General features: G+C 42.7%; 1 protein-coding gene across 1 annotated transcript in view; it reads right to left on the reverse strand.

Moving 5' to 3' along the window:
* Positions 1-12,663, reverse strand: part of LOC138593447 (AT-rich interactive domain-containing protein 3B-like) — a 53,263-nt gene that overhangs the window by 2,062 nt on the left and 38,538 nt on the right. The window contains exons 5-6 of the mRNA XM_069664460.1: positions 4,167-4,350; positions 2,209-2,468 (exon numbers count right to left, since the gene is read on the reverse strand). Of these exons, the coding sequence (XP_069520561.1) occupies positions 2,209-2,468; positions 4,167-4,350 (444 nt within the window). The remainder of the gene's footprint in view (positions 1-2,208; positions 2,469-4,166; positions 4,351-12,663) is intronic.

Raw genomic sequence — 12,663 nt, forward strand, 5'->3', positions numbered from 1 at the left:
GTAACGAATATTTCAAACCAATATGACAAAAAAGTGCTTCTTAAAGTGGTAATCTCGAAGTTCTCAGTTTCATTCTCTTTGGCGGCACCTATGGTGATAAGCGGTAATTGCGGGAGCACACTTCCAGGCAGTGTTGCATGTGTGACGTCCACGGTTGGCTCCGGTTGTAACTCTTGATTTTCCTGGCTGACGGTCGCTTTCCTTTTTAGACTGTTTGTTTTCATCTGAGCGTCAAATTTGTTTCTTTTTCTTTGGATTTTCACTTATTTTTGAAGTTGTATCTGTAGTCATCCATCTTTTCTTTGTTTGTTCAGCCATAGTAGATTACTGTTTACTCGCAACACTTGCAGAGAGCGGAAAAGCAGCCGCTTAGCTCCGCCTACCCTCTCTGGCAGACCAACCACTGCTGGCTGATGGAAAATGCTTCACTAACTGGGCGCCGCTTGTGATTTATTCTGTGAAAGTCGCCACAGACACCCAGTCTGTAATACTGCAAATGCAAAGGCTTTCATCAGTGGGCCATAGGCTCAATCACCATTGTGTTAGCTTATTCAGTGATAGATAGAGACTTAACAGACATTTATTTAAATGGATTATTACTTTAAATAAACTTTGAACGAAAACAAATTTCAATATTGAAATTGCAAATTTACAAAACATGCAGACCTCTGGAAAATATTTTTAGCAGAAGAAAAGTTAAGATTTACTGAAATTTACTCCAAACACAAGTTCCATATATTTACTCTTTAAAACTATAAATTAAGTAGTTCTCCCTCTATCCCACTTTTCAGCTGTAAAGAAAGTTTTTCTGCCACTGATGCCAAATGTTGCTAAGTACTGCTCATGGTGGATTCATGTTGGGTCTCTCTCTAAATAATATAAAAAAGGGTACGACCTAGATCTGCTCTGATTGATTATTTGAGCTGTAATAGAGAACAGAAACCACCAACACAGAATGAACTTTCCAAGTTTCTGTTCACACTCTCTAACAAGTGTTTCACTCTTTACTCTGGTGAAATGAAACCATTTTAAATAATCCAGTTGACCTCTGTGAAACTCCTTCACAGACCATTACTGGTTCCCTTTTCTTCCCACTTTGTCACTGATTTAAATAAAACCAAATCTGAGCTGGTTTCGGGTATGCAAAGCAGTTACACATCAATAGTGCCTGAGTCGGTCAAACCACGTGTCATCCTACACGACCACATAGAGACAATGACAGGTAAGACACTGCACATCACACAGGTAAAGTCAGACCATGAATACTGTCGAGGTCCTCAGCAGAGTCACATTCCAGCCACGTCAAAGTGACATCAGATAAGACAGAGGCGTAATGACAGTTATCGACAGGATCCCACTGATGTGGACGAAAGGCTTCAAAGTTCATAAAGTGCCCCCCCAGCGTGGGAACCGTGTTATTAATCAGTAGTAAAGGTGAGGGCTCTCAGCAGCCCGAGGCTAAACGTGGACTCCTAAAACACCTGGACGGACCAGACACACACGCAGGCTTTCACACCCTCACACAGTCATACAAAAACACTTAAAAGAACAAAAGCACGGTGCTGGCGGGAAAGGGAAGGAGCGGGAACTTGTTGGGAGAAGCTATTTTTACACACAATCAGCAGAAAAAGGTGCTCTGATAAAAGAATATAATATGACGTCTTTTAAATGCTTTCTAATTTAGCTAATCATAAAACAAATAGTCCTTAAATCATGTAAAAAGGAGCTTATCTGTGAGTGCATTTAACCTGTATGATTTGCATATATGAAGACTAATTGCAGTTCTTCTAAAATGCGACAGAGGGCAGTATTTCCCTATAAATACTTGAGAGTCTCAGCACACGTGTAACTGGAACACTCCAGTTCAATCCACCCAGTATAAAGAGGCCACATTCTTTGTGGTAAACATTTACCCAGTTTAATATAACCTTCATCAATCCAGAGAAGGGTTGACTTTATGTGTTTTTGTCCCAGCTACACCCGTCTTCACCCTTCATGGTCGCACACATTAAGAGCCTGTTTACTTGCAGGCCGGCTTGTTTAAAGGGAAACCCCTGCATACTTTTATATGGAATAGAGATTAGCCTCCTTTTACGCTGTGTGCGCGATATGTACAGCTGACGTTTGCACAACTATGATTACTGATTAAAAGGGTTTTTTACATCATCAGAAGTCTCTATGTCTGGTTCTCGCTCGTACATTTCCTACCTTTCTTCAGAGAGGGTCCTGGTGAGGCATGCAGGCCGTTGAGGGCTCCTGCAGCCCCTGCCCCCAGAGCTGAAAGGTGCATCTTGGGAGGTGAGAGGATGTGGGGAGCCGTGCTGGGAGAGGGAGAGAAGCGGAAGAGGCTGCTGCTGTAGCTGGGACGACGGCCCTCGCGGCGGTTACTGTCGATGGCAGCCTGAAGCTCGCCCGGGGAGCTGAGGCCTTTCCTCTCGCACTCGTATGGGTACAGGTATTTCATGTACCTTAAGAGGAAAACACACACAAAGCAGTACATCAGATCCCCACAGGAACATCCACATGGCAAGTATTTCATTTTCAGTGAGCAAGCCCAGCTTTAATAACAGCAAATAAATATTAACAACCACTTTGAGTTGGTTTAACTTTTTTAAAAACGGTATCATTTTTAACTATTCACTGTAATTTACTACAGCTTTTTAGCAGTTACAGAGCAGACAGCAGTTAAACAGTGATGGTATTAAAAATGCACACGTTAATGGAAAATGTCTGGTTAATGGAAGAAAACACAGTTAAGGGACTAAAGCAGAGAGTGTGTTTACACGTGATGCAGCTGTGAAACCTGTTTTTACAGACGGCCAATATGTAACTCCATTTCTCACCAACCTTACTGTAGAGACTGTACTGATTATAAGTTAATCAGTGACATTAGATGCTGTTACCTGGATGTAATTCATTTTATATTTAGGGCATTTTGATTGAAGGTGAATTTTGTTGTAAGAGATCAAAGTCTTTCTTTAGGTGCAAAGTATGGAAAGCGTCTTCCTTTGAGCTGCGCAAACTGATTTGCTTCAAATGTGAAGTGTTAGTTTCAGTTTTAATCAGTATTTGCGTTTATTTTAGTAAAATAAGAAAACAACACCATGAAGAAAAATCTTGTGCAGTGCGACCTGAAGCCCTTCATGCAGATTCACATATGTGAAACCCTGTTTGACACCTGGTTACATGCATACACATGTCACAAAAATCAGGTTTGTCCAGGAGAACTGCAGATGTGTTAACTGTGTTTTTATTCCAACCCCTCACCCTGAATATAGAAACTACTGTTTACACCACATCTACAATCTCAGGTTACTCCAGAAATCTGACAGTAACCCTCTTAAAAGTTACCATACATCATTTAAGGAGAAATTGTGGACTTAATCGGGGCAAAAACATGTTCAGCAATGCTACTTGCATAACAAGGGCTTTACAAGTACGCACAGTCACAGCTCTGGTATGTCTTTCATAAGGTAAAATGAACATACAGTATTGTGCATGCTGACTACATAATGGAGGAATAGCAGCAGCGGGGATCAATACGAAGCTAAGGGGAGCGTCCATTAGATAGAGCCAGCGGAGAAATGCAACACAACAGCCCAGCAACATTAAAAATACATAAAGGTTCATTAGGGCACGCTGCGAGTGGACAGGGTAGAGAGGTGTTACACCTACTGGAGGATTTCCATCAAGAGAGCCAGAGAGCTTCGGTCGAGCCTGTCCGTCAAACCCCACCTTAGTCATTGTGAACTCTGACCCAAATCACATCAATAAATCTATGGGAATCAATAGGCTCTATGTGTGATGTAATGGACGGAGGGATTGGATGTGAAGAGGGAAGGTGGCCCAGTGGAGGAAACAAACTTGCATGTGTGTAAACACGGAGGCAAGGGTTAATATTGACATCCGCACTCATACCGACACACACACGTCAACATACTCTCATACTACTACTACACAAACACACACACACCCAGTATTTATGGCATAAAGAAGGGGCTTGTTTCAGCCGAGAAGTGGCAAACTTTAAATTCTTTATTTGCTTCCAGTTAATTAAATCAGAGTTTAGTAAGACTAACATTAGAGAGACTGGGAATTTAAAGCTCCTCCAGCCAGGGGACTGGATTCTGCTGGTTGTTTTGTGACACAGGTACACAAAGACTTACTGTGTGCGCAGAGTGAAAGCTGCACTGGTGATGGAGGTGGGCAGGTTCAGTCCCTTTGTGATTTCTCTCCAGATCTTCTTGTTGATAACCTCCACCAGGCCGCCCTTCTCCGTCACCAGCTTGTACAGCATGTACAGATCCAGGACCTGCTTGGCCATGATGGGGATGCGATTGACTGGGGTTCCTGTGGAGGAGAGGAAGCAACATCAAATTAATCAATACAGTGCAAATCATATCTGTGAGTTGGATTAGCTCGGTGATGCATGATGGATGCTTTATAGTGGATGAGTTTTATTTCAAAGTGCACTTGTGTTTCACATGTGCATGCACTTAAAACATGGACGATCCCAACTGGAATGGAGGCCATATTGCTGACAGTTTGTGCATCCCTGCTAAGATAAGTTAGCACCTTACACAGAAACATTTAAAGCTGCTACAGTAAAAATGACAAAGTCTTTGTTTTGCATTAATTTATCCTCCAATCAACGCTGAAACACCCAGGATGATTCTGTGAACGCACTGATCTAGGAGCTGTCAGGATTCTGATAGGACAAAGGTGACAGGCCTGTTGCCGGCACGCCTGTTAAATTTGGCTTGAAAACATATTAGCCCAGTTAAGGCAATCTGGCTTGACCTGGAAAAGGGGATTCGCAAACAACACAAAGCAAAGCGGCTCTAGACTTTTGATACAGATGCATTAATCTTGTCAACAGCTTATCTGCAGTGGAGCTTGCAGGAAGCGCGTGGGGAGGAGGGGGAGGGAGGAGGTGGAGGAGGGGGGGGGGGTTTGCAGTATGCAACAGAATCAAAAAGTGCAATGTGCAACAGTGTAAGCATGGAGCGGGAGGAGGGGACTGGGGATTGTGACGACCTGTTAATCCATGGGAGGCGGTGGGCGGGGGGCTCCTGGATAGGCCAGTATAATGAAGCTCATTTAGAGGATTGTACCGAGTAAATCCACACCCCTCTGCTGTTAGTGCTCCCGGGCCCGGCGCAGGGGAGCCGCACAGATTTGCCCTCACAGCTAATGCCGGGCAATCCCTCAGCCCCTCCACAGGCTGCTCTTAACCTGGAATCAGACTCATTAATGACTCTGTAAAATAGCAGTGTGATCAGGCCATGAAGATTAGCCCTGATTCATTTTCTTAAGTTAGCAACATGTCTTAAAGCCATGTGCAAGGGGCCTCAGTGACACATGGACCTGTATAAGAGCTGAGATCAGGAAGGTGTGGCAGCAGCGGAGTCAGGCCGTTATGGCTCTGACCCGTTAAGCTCACTACTTAATAAGGGCTGTAATGTGAGGAGCCAAAGATTTCTCTACTGTTCTCTGTGTTTAATAACAATCACTCTTTGGTTTATCCAGGAATTTAACAGATTTATAGACGAGGAAGGTGGGACCTGTGTTTGGTTAGGGTGGGAGATGGTTGTAACCTGCTTATATACACGTCCTTATTGAGCAGTGTGTCTATACGCGGGGGGTGGGAGAGCCGCTGGGGCTGCGACATTGAACAATTGTTGTTTGCCAACACAGTTTTCTTGTTTTGCATGCAAATATTGCAACAAAAGGATTTCAGTGAGGGGTTGAATAATAAAGGCAGTAAGAGCCTATTGCTTTGTCTATGCATTCTAACAAAGACCAGCTGGCTTTAGCAGAAATACATGAATATAATATGTAAAGTTAAACAAGTCTATTAGGGTCAAATCTAATGCAAACTATTGGAAACTCACTGCTAAAACTCTATTATTGTCAAGTTTAGAATCTCGAATCGGACCAACAGAATATGAGAGTACTGTATTAGATTGTATTAGGTGGTACTGGTGCATATGAAAGAAAAATAACTTGGAACAGAAACAATCCTCGTAACCGACCTGTAACTCCTCCTCTCACCCCGTAAAATGAACGGAGCCTGAGCTCCTCTGTCTGCTGTATGTGCTTAATTTTGTACAGCTTGTTAAAGCTGCAGAAAATGCTGTTCTGGGAAAACGGCCATGTTATCTCCAGAGCCAATTAACAAAATAGCAAAACAAGGGGGCCCTCGCCAAGATGCCGGCTTCCTTTACAGTTAATTTGGATTAGCTTTGTGGAGAGCGTGAGGACGGGAAAGGAACAATGATTAAGTATTTAATGTCACGTCTGTACTCCCATTTAGTTATCCAATAAGTTGAATTAGCTGTAATCCCTTCAGAAGCATGTTATTGTTTATTTTTATACAAACATGCATTTATATACCTTTTTAAAAACAGGTTGCAATAGCTAACAGTAGTGTATAAATGTGTAGCTAATTAAACTACAACCACTTATTTAATGGAATGTTAAAAGGGTCCTGTTGTTTGGTTGATTGCAAATTTGTTTTCCCCATGTCTGTGCTGCCTTCGTAAACTAAATGCAAATAGCAGACCTTCCTCTTGGTCTCTGTGCAGCAGCAACATTTCCAGAAAACGCTGCGGATCAAAGCAGCAGGAATGCTTTGCTGCCAGCCTCGTCAGTTATTTAATGCAGCGCTGGACATCAATCCTGCATCAAACAATTAGTACAACTAAAGGGGTCAGAGATCAGCCAGGGGTTATTGATGTGTGAATTAAACTGCAGGTCAGCAGGAAGCCATGTTTTCATACTGGCCCGGACGTGAACAATGAGAGCACAACAAATGAGACACAACAGCGCTGGCCCCCATAGTGACAGGCCAGCAGTTAGTTAGGCTTTAATTCACGCCTACACTTTTATTCAGCCCTTTATCAATAGCTGCTGTCGAATCAGATCACGTTTAATGTATTTACAAGAACTATTTTCAGAGCACATCACCCACAAGGTCAGCTAAAACAGACAGAGCGTATTTCAGAGGGAAAGACTCTGTGTGGAGTGTGTGTGTATGGGAGTAAACCAAATAGCTATGTATATATCTTAAGTGAAGCAGAGGTGGTTTTGAAACCTGCAACAGCATTAATTAGTCAACACTGACATCAGGCAGGTTTCACATTTCAGCATGCCCCGACCCCGTACGAACGCACTGGGAAAGCACCTTTGATAAAACCGTAAATGACCAAAATCACATTAGCAACACTTCGGCTGTTAGCCAGAGAGTTCCCTAATTTGCGTGAATCAACGTGCCGCCTGCCTTTGGTGTCCAACATCTGCTCCGTTTCCAACCCTGGAGACATTTAGCTCTAACAGGCTTAATTAGACCGGTCCAAAACATCGCTTTTGATCACAGCAGCACAACTCCTCAGCCTCACAGTCCTCTTAATGTGCACTCCACTCTGCTGTTTCAATTGTTTTATTGCTTATTTTCCTTTAGCGAGACATCATGGTCGGCAATGACACGAGACCACTTCCTGGCCGGCCTCAGACAGGCAACCATTGGGTATTTCATCTCTCTGTAAAGCCCCGATTTGTCCACTTGGCCGCTCTGAGCCAATCTGTAATTGGCTGCAGGCTTCACCTCCCATCATCCTTTGCCCCGGACTGATTTTCCCCCAGGGACAGAGCCATCAGGAGCCTAGTGATTAATGGCACCAGGGGTCAGGGGTCGCTCTGGTGGGAAGTGCCACGGCTGAGGGCCCCTGAACCACTCCCTAAGTCCTTCCTCCAACTTCCACAGTGAACACAAGAGCCACACGGCTGGTCAGCAAACGGCTAGACTTCACTTGGTAAGAGACACAGACAGAGTCAGACGGAGGAGAACAAAGTTTGACAAATACAGGCTTTTCAGGGGCGATGCTTTAGTAGAGTTTTGTGTTATATATTTTATAGTTTGTGCATATAATGTAGACCTTTATATCCTGAAAACACGTCCTGCAAACTAATTTAAATAGAAAGTAAAGGGAAAGCTATGATTTCAGCGGCTGACATTGATCAGACCAGTGTGTGCTAATAATCACCGATACTGGCTCCGTGCTTTAAACAGATCCAACTGTGAGAGCCAGAGACAGACTGTCCATCTGAATCAAACACTGACATTTCCCACCTCACATCAAACCCGCTTTCTATCTCAGCGTGGGGAACAAAAAAAGGGAACAAGGTCATTTGATCTGACCCCTGACCTATTTTTAGTAGGAAACAGCTGTTCACATTAAAGGGCCTCTATGATAAATCAATCGGTTGCCCCTGACGCCAGTAGTGGTAAATTACATCGCTGGCTTCGCATGATGGGCATTTTTTAAATAATTAAGTGACGGAGCGACAGCCTTCCAGCGGACAACACACAGGAAATGAATTTTTTACTGAATGAGCATTGGCTGGTGTGAGGTTTCACCACCATACAGTGAAGAAAGAGAGGGGGAAAGAGAGGGAGAAGAGGAAACACCACACCAAAGCATGGTCTGTGGATGCTTTAATTCTGGTGATCATTTGAAAGTTTGACTTTTCAGACTGAGATTCTGACGCAGGAACAAGAACAGGGATGAATAATCAGTGTGAGACAGAAAAGAAAAGGCATAAAGAGAGAGTGTTAGGAGGGAAAGATGGGTGAAAAAAGGAGGGGGAGGTAGTAGCTAGCCAGCTGGAGAAAGACTGGATTACTGCTGTAAGGAAGGTGTCAGCCAAAACAAACAGCCCCTGGCCTCTTGGCAGTGTCTGAGTCCTTTCAGAGCACTCGCACCCCAGCCAGCCAGCCAGCCAGCCACACACCCACACCTTCCTCTTCCTCCACCAGCATGTCTACACACCAGATTAGATCCAACCATGGCCGCGCGTGCATTTCCTATTTATTAGGCTGCTTTCTAAAAGGTATATCTTTATTAGGGAATGTGGAACAATATTATACATTGCCAACCCGTCACAGTGTGGTCCACAGTCTGCTCAGCTGTGAGGCTACATGTGCTGCGGATAGTGCAGGGAGTGTGTTAATGTATGGAGTTGGCGCGCTCTCTTTGAGGAAACTACTTGATTTTACATTATTTCTGAATCCCCAGAAGCATTGTTTTCATATCTGATACCAATTTATCTGTGATTGGTCTATATCGGCCCGATAATAATGTATATAGGTATATATCGGTCTGGCTCTACAAGGCACAGCAGTGTATAAATCTCAACACTTTCTGAACTTTAAAGCTCGTGTGAGGAACTTTGGGTTTGTGTCGATTTTGGCGCCCCCTGTGGACAAAGCCGTACGTCTTATCTGTTTATAACAACAAATCTCATCCTGCTTCTTTAACAGTCACATGTATCTTTCACTTTAAATTTTTGCCCTGGAAAATGTAAACAAAGGCAGCGTGCAGTTAATGACTTCCTCTGACACCTACCCCCCCAACAGCAGTTTCAGGCATTAAAATAACTCTATAGAAATAATCAGTCTTGTCGCTGATGGTCTGGTTTGGTTTTGTGGGTTGTATAGAGCCGTCACAATTAATTTCAGTCTGTTTCATAACCGGTGAACAACTCCTCACAGGAGCTTTAAACAGGCCAAGAAGATGATTATTTGTTGGCAAACAAAATTATTTATGATATTTCAAGCTACCTAAAGTTCTGCTTGTTATTTACACTTCCAATTCCTTCATTCAGGAGTTGGAGTTTTTTTGGGCATGTTACATGTTCTTTTATGGTCAATATGGTATTAAAAATAAAGAATATTGTTTGTACAGGTGGTATGGTATAAAACCATTGTTATCTATCATCTATGGTATTGAATTCTACCGTAATAGTACATTATATTTTGTGTTTGCTCAACCAAAAAACCCTCCTGTTTTCATTCCTTTAAGAGCCATTGTTAGAGAAGATATTAATAATAATTAAGTGATAACAAATACCGTGAAACTGTGTTATTCTGAGACTTTTTAAACTGTTTAATGTTTTAGTGCAACATCTTTTGTTTTATGAGATGAACAACAAAGTCTACAACCAAAAAGAGAGCGTAAATAATAATAATGTTTTAATCTCTAAGGTATTTATATTTGCCGATTTAAGAACATAGCTTGATTTTTATAAAGTGTGAATCCAGAACAGCCAGAACCCGTCATTAACTCTGCACAGAGAGACACTCACAGCAGAGACAAGTGTCTGGACTGCACATGCGAGGAGTTTACTTTATGTCGGGCAGCCCCTGGCTGTTTAGTTTATATGTTCGTACGTCGGGGCAGCACATTGTCAGGACCCTGCTGTACGCGGGGGCACGTTTGTTTTATTTTTAATGCATGGCCAGGGACATAAAAGGTAAAAAAGCCTTGAGACTATGGAATTTGCTATCTTTAGTCCAGGCAGAGCCACCACTCACCCGCATGACAGACCAATTCATATCAAGTGTTAGAGATATGTACCCTCCACGTAAGGGAAGTTAAATGTAACGTAACACTTTAGATACATCGCTATTCTAAGCTGCAGCCACAGCTGGTACAGAAACAGAGACAGAAAGAGGGGGACAGTTGTAGAGTAAAGTCTAGAATACAGGATGACGGTCGATATGCTCTACAGTGTTGGCCACATAGGTTTCATTCCTGTCATGTCAATAAAATGCAATTAATGTGAATTGACAGAGGGAGAAAGGCAGAGCCAGACAAAGGGAGGGAGGCAAGACAGGAAAGAGGAAAAATGACGAGATGTCCTCTGCTAACTGGATTTCACCATGACGATAAGAGATACAAAAAAACAAGGAAATCAATCTTTTACTTGGCCTGTGGTTTGAATTAAAAAAAGCATTTAAACATATTCATCAATTTTTATCTGCTCAATTAAGTTAATGTGAATTTTAAGGTATTATTTTAATACAGAAAAACAGTTTCAGAAAACTGTCCCTATTGTGCAGCTCCACCTTGCCTTGAACATTTACAAACGCTGTTATTTACAATAGACACATTTCGAGGGCTGTTCCCCCCTCTGTGTGCTTTGGCAGTGAGTTATTCATGCTGGGACAGCAGTAAAAAAGGTGTGTAGTTAATTTGAATCTACATGTGTGCTGATCTCATGATATGATTTGTTGTGTTCTTAAACAATGGATCCTTCGCCAAGTCCTGCCCCCCTTGGTTACTGTTGCTACGCCTACAGCACGTAAATATTATGGCGTTTTCAACCCTAACAGTGAGAGATGTTCCAAGGGAAACAATAGCACATTTCTGGAAAAATAGTTGCCAAATATAAGAGAGAAGTCGACAGAAAGCTACATCCAGAGGACATAAAAATCCAGCCAAAGCTCACCGGTCCCAATGCAAGCGTCAGGCACCACAACAATTCATGTTAAGGACAATCATACAGGAACAACAATGTTCTTCCACAGCAGGGTAATGTTTAGTTATGACTCCCTATGACTTTCATTATCTAGTCAGTTTTAGCCAGTTGCTATATTATCCCACTTTTTCCTTTTGTTTAAAGCGCATCAGGATATTGCTCGCATATCATGGGCTTGATCCAAACACTGGATCTCCTAAAGGCACAACAGGAAAGCCCAACAAAATCCGGTACAAGTTTGCCACAACACTGGCACAAACCAAGAGGTATTAAAATAAAGACTGTTTCTATATCGTTGCCGGTGGCAGCGAAGGCCAGACAGGACCGCAAGCGGAGACCAGCGGACTGTCTTCCACATTTTTAACTCAACGTCCTCTTGAGTTGTTGGCTTCGGAAAAGAGAAAAATATGAACTCTGAGGATATCTGCTGTCGGACTAGCAGATTCCATATGCACAACGTTTCTGCATTTCTCCTTGTTCTGAAAGCTTGACAGGCCTCCTGCGCCTAGTTACGGTTGCTAACGCAGGATTGGACAGTGGCCGTTCAAGGTAGGGGCTTAGCGAAGGGTCAATAAAGAAAATAAATAAAAACGTTTTTACGCCTTTCCTTACTCCTACATCAGCCAACATTAGTCTCATGTCTAACCTGTATGAAGTGTTTTAAAAATGCGTGGCTCTCGGCTGGATGACATTAAATCAACATTTGTGTTTAAATTGAATAGTTTTCATTTTAACCGGATAACCAGGTAGGGGGTTTTAGTTGTCTGATGTCTGGATCTTTAGTTATCACAGAAACAAGCTGAGCCTAAATTTAACTCTGTAGTATTTCATTGATATGAGGAAGACAACAGAAATGTAGAGATTCGACTGACAAAATGCGTCTTCTCCAGTGAAGGCTGAGACGTCAGCTTTCAGGGGGAGGCCCGACAAATTTCATTATGTTCGTTATCAAACCACTACAATCTTCTCTCTTGTCTCCTCCTCACAGTTGTCCTGCAGTCTTAATATAAAGAACAAACATATGGAGGGGGAAAAGCAAACATCAGATGATGGATATGTCACTTGAAGCCATATTTACTCAAGGAACAGTGAGAGGAGCTTCATAGTAAGAATTATTACAGCGAGCAGGCGGCCAGTATATTAAAGGAGCTGTCTGTCTGTGCACTGTCAACTGCCTCAGCCTGTGGTGTAAAACATTACAAAACTGGCGAGGCTCCAAACAACAGCCAGGAGCAGTAAATCTCACTGTGCTGTTCACACACACAGGAGGCTGTCAGACTGCAAATAATGACACTACTAGAACCTGAATTACACGATTACAAGTTTGTCAAGTGCTATTAG

Source organism: Semicossyphus pulcher, unplaced genomic scaffold, assembly GCF_022749685.1.
Source record: "Semicossyphus pulcher isolate SPU_LCO1_2020_fin unplaced genomic scaffold, fSemPul1.0.p SCAF_1, whole genome shotgun sequence".
In the NCBI taxonomy this organism is placed as follows: domain Eukaryota; kingdom Metazoa; phylum Chordata; class Actinopteri; order Labriformes; family Labridae; genus Semicossyphus; species Semicossyphus pulcher.